Source organism: Protopterus annectens, chromosome 3.part0, assembly GCF_019279795.1.
Source record: "Protopterus annectens isolate FY-2018-M chromosome 3.part0, PAN1.0, whole genome shotgun sequence".
NCBI lineage: Eukaryota > Metazoa > Chordata > Ceratodontiformes > Protopteridae > Protopterus > Protopterus annectens.
In genome coordinates, this window is record NC_056731.1 from 1331148841 (window position 1) to 1331164431 (window position 15591).

The 15591-nt window shown below is 38.2% G+C and overlaps 1 protein-coding gene across 1 annotated transcript in view; it reads left to right on the forward strand.

Moving 5' to 3' along the window:
* Positions 1-15591, forward strand: part of LOC122796734 (desmoglein-2-like) — a 273226-nt gene that overhangs the window by 110591 nt on the left and 147044 nt on the right. Inside the window, exon 5 of the mRNA XM_044065443.1 lies at positions 6327-6471. Coding sequence (XP_043921378.1) covers positions 6327-6471 — 145 coding nt within the window. The remainder of the gene's footprint in view (positions 1-6326; positions 6472-15591) is intronic.

The window sequence follows — 15591 nt, forward strand, 5'->3', positions numbered from 1 at the left end:
AAAACTTCCAACATAACTAAATAGAATCAGGAAAACATTGAGGTATTCTTGCACAATGCTAGAAGTCTTAACAAAAAAAAAAAATAACACTCTACAAGCACTACTTTCCTTATAAAATATAGATATATGCATTGTTACTGTGACTTATTTGTTTATTTATTTATTTATTGCATTTGTTGACCGGGAAGGTCCACTGGGCCAAAAAGTTCCCATTTTCAGTGGTGGCCCAGGGAGAAAAGCTCCACAGAGAAACAAATACATACAATTTGATAAAACACAGTAACAATACAGTGCTTACAATGTGATAAAAGACAAGATAACAAATATATCATATCAAACTGCTAAAGCACAAGAACATACAATACATTCAATGTGAAAAAACACAAGATAGAAAATATGTCAGATTAAACTACTAAAGCTCAGGTAACAATGCAATATATACAATTTGTTAAGAATACATATAACAGTTGTTCCAGATTAGACTGACAGTCTCGTATAGTAGTTGGCACTGAGATAGGCACCATAGCGGTGTTAAAAATATCAACAGAACAGTACATTTGTAAAGGGTATAGAAAAGGTTTATCTGTTCAGGAGATAAAGGTGATGGTACTGGAGGTGGGGAGGGGAGAAGGAGGGAATGCTGGCAGAAGGGGAAGGGAAGAGACAAACGTCAGGTCATGGGTCGTGAGGAGTTAGCACAGAGGCATGGCCAGTGGGAGGAGACATGATGTTTCAAGGATCTTTTAAATATAGATGTATTGCTAGTAGATGTAAGAGAGGGTGGGAGAGAGTTCCATAGTTTAGCTGTGAAAAAGGAGTGGAGCCATTGTCCAGCGGTGAGGCTGGGTCTATTTACCTGTAGGACCATTTGGCTTTCTGAGTGGAGAGGTCTGTTAGGGTGGTATGGAGTAAATAGGTTAGTAAGGGCTGGGCAACTGGATGGATTGTATATTAGTTTATGGGCAATAGTTATTTGAGTATATGTGAGGTGGTGAGGTAGTTCTAGCCAGTTCAGTAGTCTAAGAGAGGTGCAGTGGTGGTGAGATGAGGGCTTTCCATTAGTAACAAATTTTGATATTTTGTTATAGCGTGAGTGTAGTTTGGATTTAAGACTGGTCTGAATATTGGTGAAAAGAGGAGCATTGTAGAGAAGAGAGGGGAGCAGGAAAGAGGAGGCAAGAGCTAGTTTGGAAGAGTAATTGAGGAATGTTTTGTGTCGATATAACATGCCCAATTTCTGATGTGCTTTTTTAATGTTATTGTGAATGTGCATGTCGAAAGTTAGGTGTTCGTCTATGGTAACACCTACAAGTTTAGTATGTGTGACAACCTCTATAGAGGTGTTGTCATGGGAGAGGATAGTGAAAGTGTCTTTACATATGGTGCAGGATTTCTTAGGGGTAAATGACACTAGTATAGTTTTTTTTTTGGATTTAATGCTAAATGTTTGTTAGCCATCCATATTTTGGTGGAGCTGAGGGCTGCTTGGGTAAGTTTTTGAAGTTTTTATGGGGAGTTGGCAGTACAGATAATAGTAGAGTCATCTGTGTATTGGATGACTGTTTCTTGAGTGAGACTCTAGTGGAAGTCATTGATGAAAATGCTGAAAAGTAGTGGGCCTAAGATGGACCATTGGGGACACCTGTGGAGGTGTTAAGGAAAGGAGGGAAAGAGTTTAGCCATGTTGTAGTTTGTTGACTGTCTGAGAGGTCAATGAAAAACAGTGTAGAGTAGAGGGAGAGATACCTATATTGGATAGTTTTCTAAGAAAGAGTGGCTGAGAAATACTATCAAAGGCTTTGGACAGATTGCGAAATAGAGATGAGGCAAATTTTCTGGTGTCATGGGCCAATTGATAGTGTTACAGAAGGAAATAAGAGCTGTTTTGGTACCGTGCCCTGGTCTAAATCCATGCGGGGTTGGAGATAGTATATTGTTGTCAAGTAGGTAGCTAAGGAGATTTCTTGAGGATTTTTGAGAAATGGGAAAGGATGGCAATGGGCTGAAAGGTGGAGGCATCTATGTTGTTTCCGCCTGACAGACTTGGTTGAAGGCCAGTGAAAACACTCCATTAGTAGAGGGATTCATTGTCTAACACTCATACAGGCCTACAACATTAGACTTCGGCACTAAAGGAGGAGGTGTCTCTGTATACCTAAAAAATATATCCCACTTCTAGACTTGTTTAACAAGATAATGACCTGGAAATTTTCCATGTTCACCCCCACTATTAACAAACCTCTTTATTGCATCAAAGCAAAATAGGAGCCCCTCTTTGGCCCATACATCCTACCTAAACAGTATAGAGTCCTTGTGGATTAACCCAAAAAATATTCTCTTTCAACTAACCCACCATCAGCTAGGATACTTATACATTGTCACACATGTATGCCCAGAGATTTCTGGACAACATAAGTACCATAAGTGTCATTTCCTGGACCAGTTAGTCTACACCCCAACCAGGGAGATAAAATCCTGGACTTAGTCCTTACCAGTATGGGGCAGCTCTGTTCCTTGCCAATTGTAACTTCCTCCCTTTCAAATCTGACCATGTCAGTCACATATACCACAAGGGCATCCTCCAGTACCTAACTATTCAAGAGACTATGCAAAGGCTAATCTAATAAACCTGGCAGATAACTTGACTGATTTCAACAATCTCTTCCATCTCAGTGATCCCACAGATTGTGTGAACTCCTTTACCACCAAGTTCTATGTACTTATTAATAGTTACACAGATGCATCTGTCCCCCTCAGAAATAAATACAATGCAAAATTAATAAAAAAAAAAACTTTTATAGTCAAAATCTAATATAAACCATATTTTTTTAAAAAAAAGAAAGAAACAAAAAATAACTTCATGCAAATAAATAATAAAAAAATAACTATTGTGAATCCAAAAATGCTCTTGTAAACTAAACAAGGAATTCTAAATCAACCAAAGATAGATATGAGATAGAAATAGCCATCCAAGTGAAAGATAATCATAAAGGTTTATTTACCTATGCTAGAAATCTCTGAAACAATGCTCATCACTGTGCAAAACTAATAGAACATGACACCACATACTCAGTCCCAGAAGAGATCTACATTTTACAAGCAGAATTCCAACTCCTCTATCCCCTCCAGTATTCTCTGATCAAATAGCCACATCTTTCCTCCCATCAAATCTTTCAAGACAAAGTTCTCAAGGCACAACTAGAGGCAAAGAACACTATATCTATGGGGCAGAATAACATACCAGGTTGCCTACTGGCTATACTGAAACAGAAATTGTCAGACCCTTGGAGAGGCTATTCAACATTAGCCTTAATAGATGCTTTCTGCCAGAAGAATGGAAAACAGCTACAGTAATTCTTTTGTACAAAGTTGGGGCTACAGCAGAAACAGATAATTACTGACCCATAAGCCTGGCCAGTCATGGAAAGGCTCATTATACATCTACAAAATAGGGATTCTTGACCCAAGCCAGCTCAGATTCCTCAAAGACATGTCCTTTTTACTTAACTCGGTTGACTTTTTCAAAAAGGTCACTGAGGAAATGAACGCGGGCAGAGTTGTACATACCACTTAGCTGGACCTTGCAGAGGTGTTCAATGCCATCCTACACTCAAGCATCACATATAGATTCTTCCATCTAAATTTTAATCCCTTTGTAACTTACTAGATAGCAAACTGACTTACAAATATGACACAGAAAGTAAGTGTGAGTGGCTTTATCTCCACCAAAAAACCTGCCACTAGTGGAGTACTCCGGAGTTCACTCCTTGGGGGCCCTTCTCTTTGGCATTGACTTCTTGAAAGTCAAAACTGATATGAAAGGAGTGTGGCTGTACAAGTCTACAAATCTGGTGTCATCATAAACTCCCCAGAGGACACCATGATCCTACAAATCTGCCTGCCCCAAACAGAAAATTGGTGCCAGAACCATGGACTGAATCTAAATGCCAAGAAATGTATAAGTGTATCCTTCAGCAAGCATGACTCCCTCTGTATTGAAAACACCCTCCTGGAAACTGATCCCACGGTTAGAGCTGTGGGAATGTCTGTTGACAATGAAATGTCCTTTGACCACCATGCATCATCTATTGTAAAGAAGTCCTTTTTCATCATTTAACTTGTACTGAAAGGTGCAGCATCCAGACCCTGGGAAGTAATTGTTCTTTACTAGGCACTCATTAGGCTGATCAGTAAGTATAGTGCCCCTTTCGCTATGTACCTATCCAAACACTTGTCAGAGCTGGAATGACCACAATACATCCTCAATTAAAAAAAAAATCAAAAGCCCAAGTCATAAAAACTGCACAAATCATGTAAAAACCCTGTCTCTCTCATAGTATCATACAGGCTCTGACGGGTAACATCTGTCTCACTTATACAGCCTCAATGATCCTATTCTTTTACACCTATTACACATTCAGAAGTTCATTGTTATCAGTATATCTACATTTGTGGTGTTAAATTAGAAACACCCACTCAAGGGACATCAGTCTCTTTTGCAAGACTAGCAGAACATGCTGACGGAACAGGTACTTGTCACAGACAATGCCACTTCTACGGAACCGGATAGGAGGTTTTGTATCCAATGCCAAGTGTTTCACTCCTGAACCACCTTTAACACCCATGAATCTGTCACAAACTGTCACCAAAGAGAAATATACAGAGCCAGTTTTTGGGACTGGTTTAGAGACATAGGGGCAGGAAGGGAGAGAAAAGGAGGAAGACTACTGGCATAGTCATTCTGAAGCTTTAGACTGTTTTTTTTTGGAAATAATCCTTATTTCCTATTGTTCTTTGACATCTCTTTTTTGTTTCTCTGCTGGGCTTGAAAAAGCAGGAAATGTTTGTTCTGCTTCTTAGGTGTGAATGAGAATCTGGGAAATTTTGTAAGGAGGAGGGGTTGAAAAATCTTAGAAACTCCCTGAATTAATTTCCCTCACTCACCAAATTGTTTGAGGACCTGAGCAAGTGATGGATAAAAATAAAACCTACTTATCTAAAGCTAAATTCAAAATTTCAGAATTTACCTCATCAGAAAACTTGATTTCATATCCAGGCATACCTTCTCAAAACAGTAGCAAAAGCAGAGGTCCTAGACATAGTATTCTCAAAGTCATACAGACTTCTTAAGGCATGTTTAGATACTTTGGAAATGTTGGGAAAGAACAGAATTGAGATAGGCACTATCTTTTGGGGAAAGAGTGATAGCATTTGTCTCTCAGACTGTAAATACAAAAAAAGAACAGACATCCAGATATGTCTCAGAAAGTTAAGAATTCTTCACACCAAAGTGGAAGAAGGAAAATTTCTCTTACAAAATTTGCCCACAATCTTCCCCACCTTGTTTGCAGGGGAAGGGTTGGATGACACCAGGATCTTGCTCCCTGCTGGTGTAGATATTGATTATCTCTGTAAGGTCTGACATGAGGTGAGAGAACAAATGCTTGCTAGTTTCAGAAAATTTGTAACTCCTGCCTGGTTTTTGGAAGCAGAAAGTTGAGAATCAGGGTTGTTGCAGGTAGCATTATATACATTTTCTGCGGCTGGTACTAAAAGATGAGGATTAGGCATAAAATGAGGCATATCTAGTTGTAACATATCCGAATATGTTCCCATTTCAGGGAGAAACATCCATTTGTTCCCATTAAAATACATTGTTCATCATGGCAATAATCTGGGAAAAAGAAAATATCTCCAAAGAAAGTTGTGAGGAATGATTTTCCTCAGCTTGGGAATTAAAACAGCACTCACATGAGGTTTCATAGACACAGCATTTTATTTTATTTAACTGTGCAAATGAACTGGTTCCATTTATATTGTTCAGCATTGACTGAAGCACAAGGCAAAGTCAATATAAAGGTCCTGACAGTCACCTGAAACTAACAGTATAAAGGTCCAAATGTATTGTTTTTAAGCTTCCAGGTTTTAACACTAATCTATTCAAAGACATCTGAATGGTAGCTTGTATCCACTATGGTAATGTTGCAGCCATATGAGTTTACTTTGATTTCTGGCCATTGAATAGACTTACAAATGCGTAACAGCTTCACTTAACCTTTTATGTATGTAATCTCATTTTCCTTAGTCTCTTTAATATTGCAGTATTCAACTGTTATATCTGAATTAAAACCAGTCAGTGCTGTAATGCTTAATCTTTTAACTAACCATCATTTAGAATTATTACTTGCAGTTGTTAGTTTGATAGTGGCCTAAAACAGTTTTTACCAAAATCAAAAAGCAGACCTTCTGTAAGAGGCTATATGTTTGTTCTTTAACATTATGTGCATCTTCTTTGCACTGTTTAAAGTGTATCTCTTTTTTTTTAGATGAAAGGGGTTGCAAAAAATCAATTTGGTCAAGAGGAAGAAAATCCTCTTGACATCCGTATTCGTGTTCTAGATGCAAATGACAATCCTCCTGTGTTTGAAGTGCAACATGCTGAGGGATACATTCAAGAACTAAGTGAACCAAGTAAGTTTTGTAGCTGTTTTGTATTACAGCAGGAAAATACAGAGAATTAGCCAAGCGATCCTCAGTAACAAAAACAAAATTATTTGTGAAAAAAATATATTTCTGATTTTTTTATTGAGGATCCCTTGTCTGTGACGAAAAAAAGGCTTGTTGCTTTGGAACACTACCTGAGTTTCATGATTTTTGGATATCATTGTAAAAGAAAAACAAAAACATTATTTTTGGTAGCTGCAAATGTAAGGCTGCCAAAGGAGAATGTTGTTAGGGGTAGGAACGGATTGGCAGTGTGAAAATGAAACACTAGCAATGCATTTCAAGCAGTCAGTAAGGATCACAATTCAGCAATGCCTTCTATTAATTTGTTTAAACAGTTACGGTTGTGTGGTTGTTTAAATTAATTGAATGAATGCTGTAATATCAGAGTGGAGAAGCAATGAAAAGTTAACATGTGAAAGCATATAATTTGAGACAGCAAGTGTACTGATATGATTAGTGCTGTGTCTGTTTTTATAAACTATATAAAAGAAAGCTAATTATAGTACAGTTGTATTACAATAATGCAATAAAATACATTTTTTGATGGTGCACAGTTTTAGAAATTCATGGCTACTAGAGCAGCTAAATGAGACAGATATACAAGCAGATTTAAAAGTTATGTTATTCCAGCAAGAGCTGTTCCTAAACATGATTAATGAAGACAGGACAGGATATTGCTAGTTTATAAAATGCATTGTCAGGTCTGTATCTACTCATTGGCTAACAGGAATACCTCTTTGCCAATAAAATGTTATAAATGCCACATTTTACCACGCGAGGTAAACAGCAGCATAAAGTAATACACTATTCATGCTGCACATAATTTCTTTACAGTTACCTGACTTACAACTTCTTACTTAAAATGTAATAGAACAATCCTGATAAAAAAAATTGCAGTACTGTCCCAATATAGCAAATAAATAAAAAGAGAAACAGAGAGTAAAAACTACAACAGTCTGTTGCTTTTCTTGTGATTAACGCTTTCAAATTGCTTAGCAGTTAGTGTACTTACCTTTGATGACAGAAACACTCCAAGAATAGTGTATCTTCACACTTGGAACTAGGCTCAGTATTTAAATACTGTAGCAGCCTGTAAGAGGGGTGCTCATTCCTAAAGTAATGACCATCAAATGTGTCGTTAAACAATGCTCATATCAGCCTGAGTTCTTGGCACTCCAGGTTATATTAATCATGCCATGGCACTTATTAAAAGAAGAGCAGGGTTTCCCTTTACTGTTGTAAAATGTCACACAGCCAGTCACTGGAAATACCATCTCACTTCTTCCATGAATAAAGGTTATATATAGTTAGTGGGATCCATCCAGTCAATTAATGCAAATAAACAAATTCAGTAATCTGTTAGACATTTCTTCTCAATCCACATGTAATGTTGCTGAGGGATAGACAAATAAGCTACAAATATGGTAATGAAAGTGGACCTTAATGGTGCAGGAACAGTTTTCTTGCTAGTGTATGTTTAACATGATAAAGGCAACTGAATATGATGTCTACTGCAGTTTTACAATTATAACATCTTTCTGCTACCCTGCTTTAAGAAAACAGATGTGTGTGTTGAGGTGTTATATCGTAAGCTCAAAGAAAACTATCTATTCAACAAAATAAATTAATAAATGAAACTAACAAATTCTAGATTCTCTATCTAGTGTTCCCATTTAGTGTTGCATCCTCCTCCTTTTTCCTATTTCGTGGGATGTCAAGGGTGCATCGTAAGGGTGGGATTCGTCTGGGGTGCCAAGTCAGCAGTGGCCACTACCTAGAGCCAATGCTGACATCTCTAGGGGGCTGTTTTACAGTAATAGAAATACACATGAATTTAGCCATGGGGACTTTTTTGCAGAGGATTATTTAGCAGGATAACTAAATGTAACATCTTAAGGTCGTATACTATGTTGTGTGCAGTCCGGCAACTAAAAAACATTACTACTGCCCTACTTTTCATAAAATAAAGCTTCATTTGTGAGTGTGTATCACGCATGTGTGCTTGTGCGTTAATGTGTGTGGGTGTGTGTGTGTGTGTGTGTGTGTGTGTGTGTGTATGTTCACGTGCATTTTTGAGAGTAACAAAGATTAACAGAAACAGTCTTTTCATTGTTCAGTAATTATTAACTTGTTCTATAACTTGTACTGTCCTGGAAATTCAGAAAGAACCTCACCATTGGCATTAAGAGCACTGACCAAATAGAACTGTTTTTATGATACAGAAAAATGTGACTCAAAGACATGCAAGCTGCAGTGAGGAAAGACCTCGTTACAGGCTAATTTACATGTCTCTGAATCACCCATAACTACTGCACATATAATTCAACATTTTCTTGGGGCAGTTGTTATTAGTCGTCCATGTATAACTTTAGTACATACACCCCCCATTCACTCTCCCACACACTTTCAAGCACTAACACACACACACACACACACACACACACACACACACACACACACACACACACACACACAGACACACACGCACACACGCACACACACACACACACACACACACACACACACACACCAACATAACTCTTAGCTATCCCTGAGTTAATAGACTATCCATGATGTATGTTCTTAGTGTTGTCCCAGCCCTCATAAATCATAGATCCTCACAGTCAGTCAGTCAGTCCAAGTAATACTTTCACTATTCCCCTTGTGTCATTTAATGTTCCTCTTAGCTTTCCTCTGAAGCCTTCCTCTCACACAGAAACATCCACAACCTTCTCAAATGTCCCTGTTTTACAAACCATTCTTGCTGTTCTTACACTTGCCATGGTCCACTGTCTATTTTGTTTACTGCAGAGTTGGTTTGGTTGGTTCCTACTATCACAACATTTTGTAAAATCCTAATAAGGGTAGGCAATATGAATAGAGGCCTCTAGTAACCTCTCATTTGTTATTAAGCAAGTGTTTTCAAGGTCTGTCTCCATATATCGTTTATAATTTCAAAAATGAAATTATGTAGTATGACAGAATTTATTTCAGATGACTCAATAGTCATATGTAGGGAGAAACAAAACATGAGAGTGAATTATTATTTTCTTGAAGGTTTCTCTGAATGGGGAAATATTTCACCTGTTTCTCTAAAGTACTTGCATGGTAAGGAATTAATTTCTAAAGGTTTTTCCTGATTGTAATTAGGCACACACAAGTTACAAGATGAGAAAAAATAACCATTTATGTGTTTAACTTCTGAATGGACCTTTAAGTGGGGGAATATCAGGACTTGCAGTTTACCATTTGGACACATTTTGCTTCAGTTCTATTTTTTTATAATGAAGGATTTTTTTTTTTTTGTAGGCAGCCTTAGCTTTTCTTTTCCTTTTTGATGTGTATGTTGTAATGTTCATAGGTTTAGTACTAGGCTAACTGCCCTTGCGCGCCATTTTAAGCCTAGCTAATTATTACTTACTTGTGAGACTCAACCCTTGCACCTGTTGTTGTGGGCAAACACCTTAACCATTAGGTCAACCTCCCAACCTTAGTTCAGGCCTTTAAAGCTTTTCAGCAGCATGTCATATTCCCTTTAGGTAAGAAATGATGAACAGAAAAAAAGCTTATTCATCCATTTATAGGAGCAGGTAGTCAAAAATGATCAGTGGCTGCAGATAATACAAATATGATGATTGATGATTTTTACTTGTTCTTGTTCTTAAAGTCAAAAAATCGATAGGGGTATTTTATTATTTTATTGTGGCATGACAAATTTTTACTCATGTCAGTTTGATAGATAAAGTTGCCCTTTTACCAATTCAATGACCAAAATGTATTTTCCTGTTTTTGAGAAATTAAGATAGAAGCTGTGTAGGTTTTAGCTCTGGAGAACTCTCTATGACTATTCAAAACAATTTTACAAACTCTACAGTCGCTGACGTGATGTTCTAGCTCATGCAGGAAAGGAGGGAAAAAAAAACTCTCCTATCCTAGCCTAGTATGCCTACTGAGTCTTCTGAAATTAGTTAGAATTAATTAAAAGCATGAAAAGTTTAAACACCTTTATTGAATTATCACTTGTGATTTAGGCAAATTTATATTTATACAAAAAAATAAAAAAAATATTGCCAAATAAATTAAAACAAACAATATTATACTTCTATATATTATATATCATATATAACCCAGCACGCAACGTTAAAATAAATATTCAGCCCCTTTTTTTTAAACAAGAAGCTCTTTTACTTACTAAATATTTATGAGATAATCATATATTTATATAAATAAAATGAACCCTCTGTTACTATATTCACTACTTCTAATATAGTTGGTTTATATTTTGATTTCCATTTTCCAATAATTGCTTTTTTGGCAGCCACCATAATTAGACACAGCAAGTCCATTCTGATTCTGTATTATAATTCTGAAAAATCACCTCCCTTATCATAACAGTGTTTCTGATATTGCTGGTACATTAGTTCTAACATCTGTTATCAAACTTGCCACAACAATCATAGCTTATTTTTTTCGATACTAATAGCGCATTCCATGGGTCTACAAGAATTCCCAACAAAATGGCACCTACTTACAAAAGACTGAAAGCCACAAAAAGCACACTAGCTAAACAAATACAAAAGATGGACACACACACACACACACACACACACACACACACGCACAGACACACACACGCAGACACAGACACAGACACACACACACACACACACACACACACACACACACACACAGACACAGACACACACACACACACACACACACACACACACACACACACACACACACACACGCACACACACACACACACAGACACAGACACACACACACACACACAGACACAGACACACACACACACACACACACACACACACACACACACACACACACACACACACACACACGCACACACACACACACACACACACACACACACACACACACACAGACACAGACACACACAGACACACACACACACACAGACACAGACACACACAGACACACACACACACACACACAGACACAGACACACACACACACACACACACACACACACACACACACACACACACACACACACACACACACACACACACACACACACACACACACACACACACACACACACACACACACACACACACACCAACACACTAAGCAATGTAGATGACAACTTTGGATTATGTGTCAGATTAGCCAGTGACATATTGCTTGACCATTGTATCCTAAAGAGGAAGAAACAAAACTTATTATGCAGATGTAGTATTGCCATCTTGAAAATTGCAATGAGAATGATAACAGACCCTTGAACATTGAAACAAAGAACTGTGGTTATTCCATAACAATATCAGTTTGTGAGTAATGATGGTTTATCACCATATGCAATTTAGTGAGTAATGATGAGCTGTCACAATGCGTGAGGAAAGTGAGTAGTGATGAATTGTCACCATATGTCAGCTCAAGCAATGAGGAAGTGATAGAGCATTCCAGATCAAAACGCACAAGGTATTGCCACTGCTGATGTGGTCATGAAAGTAGTTGAAATAAAGAGCAATGCCTTAACCAACATGATAAACCATCTTATAAAATACAGAACACCTTTATAGGTGTTCCTTGAGGGAGCATCAAACAAGTGCTGTCATAATCCTAAAGTAGACAAATGTGAGCATGAGAAGGGAGTTGAGAATGACACCATATAAGCAAGTTCCAACAGCATAAATACACCCAGGGTGGGAGAGAAGGGGAAATCAGTAGCAATTGTTGGCTTGCCAGAGTTAGTCCAAGATGGACTTGGATGATGGCATTTGCATGACTTGGTACACTGCTTACAGTGTGGGTTGCATGAATGCAGGTTCAAGTGAATCATTTGTGAGATGAGCTAAAGCTGATGTGGATAAGAATACGATCTTAGGTGTATATAAACAAAAATGTCTCGACACTGCAGCAGATATTAATGCCATTCTTGTCACCTGACTCTCACATCCCAAGGCAACAAATCGCCAAACAGATTCTCACCCATGGGTGGAACTCATGGGTTAGTATAGTATTTCCTAAGTATGCCTGATGTTCTTCGCAGTCCTGGGGGATCCAGAAAACATTAATGCACAGAGTTATAATACTTAAGGACTGCACCCTCTAGTGAATAATAAAAAGATGCCAACAACTACAATATTGTCTTGTTTACTATGGCTTTGAATATCTATGAATTAAAGACCAACAAAACAGGAATACGTGACTGACAAAAACATTTCCAGTGAAATTGTTGGTATACCACCAACTGCACTCAGTGACTCAGGTCATCAGCAAAGGTAAACAGATGAGAATACTTCTATGTATATAACCTGATTACAAATAAAACAGAGCACTTGTATAGCATTATCTATAACATGGTAATCAAAGTTGCCAGCAGAGACTGTGTCCGACTCTCCTTTGACTATATATTGATTGATTTTTAAAGGACTGTCATTACTTCCATTGCACATAATTCCTAGAGGTACACAACACATCTATGACCAAATAGCTTGATATCATTTGCAATCATGTCAACTTGTTTTCTCTCAATAAGGAACATTATTTCACCCTCAGAGTTCTATAGTTTCTTCTTTTACCTCTTCTCTTCAAGGACAAGGTGTTAACATCATTCACCGATGTACACCAACAACTATTCCCCACTTGTATTGAGCTGCTGACATACTTTCAGCATAATTATCTGCTGAAATGTCCCAGGAGTATGGGACAAGTCTTTTTACATTGCTGCACTTTTTTCCGCTTCTGGTGTCTTTAACTTCAAGTGTGTGCCCTAGACATAAACTAGGATGAGAAATAGGATTGCTGCCTGAAAGTACTGTCTTGCAGGCCCCTTTTTCACTTGAGACAAAGTCATTAGAGGAATTCAAATGAAATGGTCCGGGATGAATGTAGTTTTGGAATTGCTACTAAGAAAGCTACCAAAGGCATCCAAACAGAAGTAAGCAGAGGTCAGAGAACTGTGTTTAAAGGCTATCTTGCAGAAGTGCATACAATATGCTATCACAGGTGCATAACAAATGTGGATATCCCTCTAGCAGAGCTGTCTTGAGTGTGTACCTTTAACTCCCAGCGGGTGTGGCTTCAGCCTTTAAAAAATGAATTTATCACATTACAGTTCTAACAAATACTAACTGACAGAAGTCATATATCAATACAATTGTGTTTGCCATCATGTAAACTTCAAGATAAAATATTCTGATACTTTGTATGTAGCATGGTTTTGGAATTATTAATGCAAACATGAACAGGCAATATTTGACGCCTAGAGGTGCAGTAGGAGGTAACTGCAGAAATGCCTGGAGACGTCACTCACCTGTAATGAGTTAAGAACAACCACAAAATGCTGTTCAGAGACACACACACCACAACTTGAAAATAACTCACACACCTTATAAGCTTTCTTGTAGGATGGCTTCACTCCAGTATCCCCCACTATGCACTACACTCCTGCTACTTTACCTCCAATATCACTTTACCCTGAAATAAGATGAATTGTCCAAGATATCACAATCTCAATATCGGTATGGGATTGATAGTAATGGAACTTCAGTGACTGAATATTTAGTGAAAATCATAGCACATTGCATTTTATTCCTGACACCTGCTATCACAGCTGAGTTTTTCATTGCTGCTGCACAGAACTATGGAATTTGAGTAGTTGCTACACAGTCTCTAACTTAACTTAAATACTCAGTGACATGCCCCCTGTCATGTCACTCAGGTCATAAGCACAAACTTTACCATCACTTGCACCCTGTATACCTCTCAATAAAGGTCAAGTTGACAATATGTCTATTTTAGTCTTGTCCAATCTGCACAGCTAGGTAGCATTGTATAATAAAGTTTTAGCTGCCACTGGCCTTTCTTATTAGCCTTATTATGCAGCTTCTTCTGCATCTATCAGCTGGTAAGCTGACTATCAGATTGGACTCCGCTCATTACCTGATAACTGCATGCACTGTCTTTGGCAATCTGGTTTGATGAGAAATGACCATGTGACTGAATGCATTTGGCAAGATGCATTCAGCAGGTCGCCAATCAGCAAGTTATTATTTGACCAGATTGCAGTACTCTGGTCTAGAACCTTCTGTGTGAAGAAGTACTTTCTCCAGTGTGAGGAGACGTCTGCCTATACAGTCTGCAGTCTGTGAACTACAATCAAATCATTTTTGGCTAGCAAAACTATTTTTGCCTCTTTCAGTATGATCTAATCCACTTCTACCATGTATCCACTATTTCTTCAGTAGTCTTCTGAGAAGGACTCAGGTTCTCTAATATTTGGCATCTTTTTCCTGCCAAGCAACACAACCTTCTGATGGCGTACAGCATGATGATATAATGTGTAGACATATGACCACCAGAACTGCAGACAGTCTTCGACATTTAGCATGACCAGGGTCCAGCAGACAATGCAATGCTTCTCCTTTATTTTTTTCGACTGTCGCAGCCCTTACTCTTCTTTTGGCAGCCCCAATCATCATCTTCTTTCGGCTGTTCCCATTAGGGGTCGCCACAGTGGATCATCTGTTTCCATTTCTTCCTGTCCTCTGCATCTTGCTCTGCCACACCAACCACCTGCATCTCCTCTCTTACCACATCCATAAACCTTATCTTAGACCTTCCTCTTTTCCTGTTACCTGGTAGCTTCATCCTTAGCATCCTTTTCCCCAATATACTCAACATCACTCCTCAACACATGTCCAAACCAACGTAATCTTGCCTCTCTGACTTTGTCTCCAAACATTCTAGCCTGGGCAGACCCTCTGATATACTTATTCTTAATCCTGTCCACCCTCGTCACACCCAGTGCAAATCTTAACAGCTTTAACTTTGCCACATCCAGCTCTAATTCCTGCCTTTTTGTCAATGCCACTGTTTCCAACCCATATAACATAGCTGATCTTACTACACTCTTGTAGACTTTCACTTTCACTCTTACTGGTACTCGTCTGTCACAAATCACTCCTGAAACTCTTCTCCTCCCACTCCATCCTACCTGCACTCTCTTCTTCACCTCTCCTGCACATTCACCATTACTCTGAACTATTGATCCCAAGTATTTAAACTCATCCACCTTTGCCACCTCTACTCCTTGCA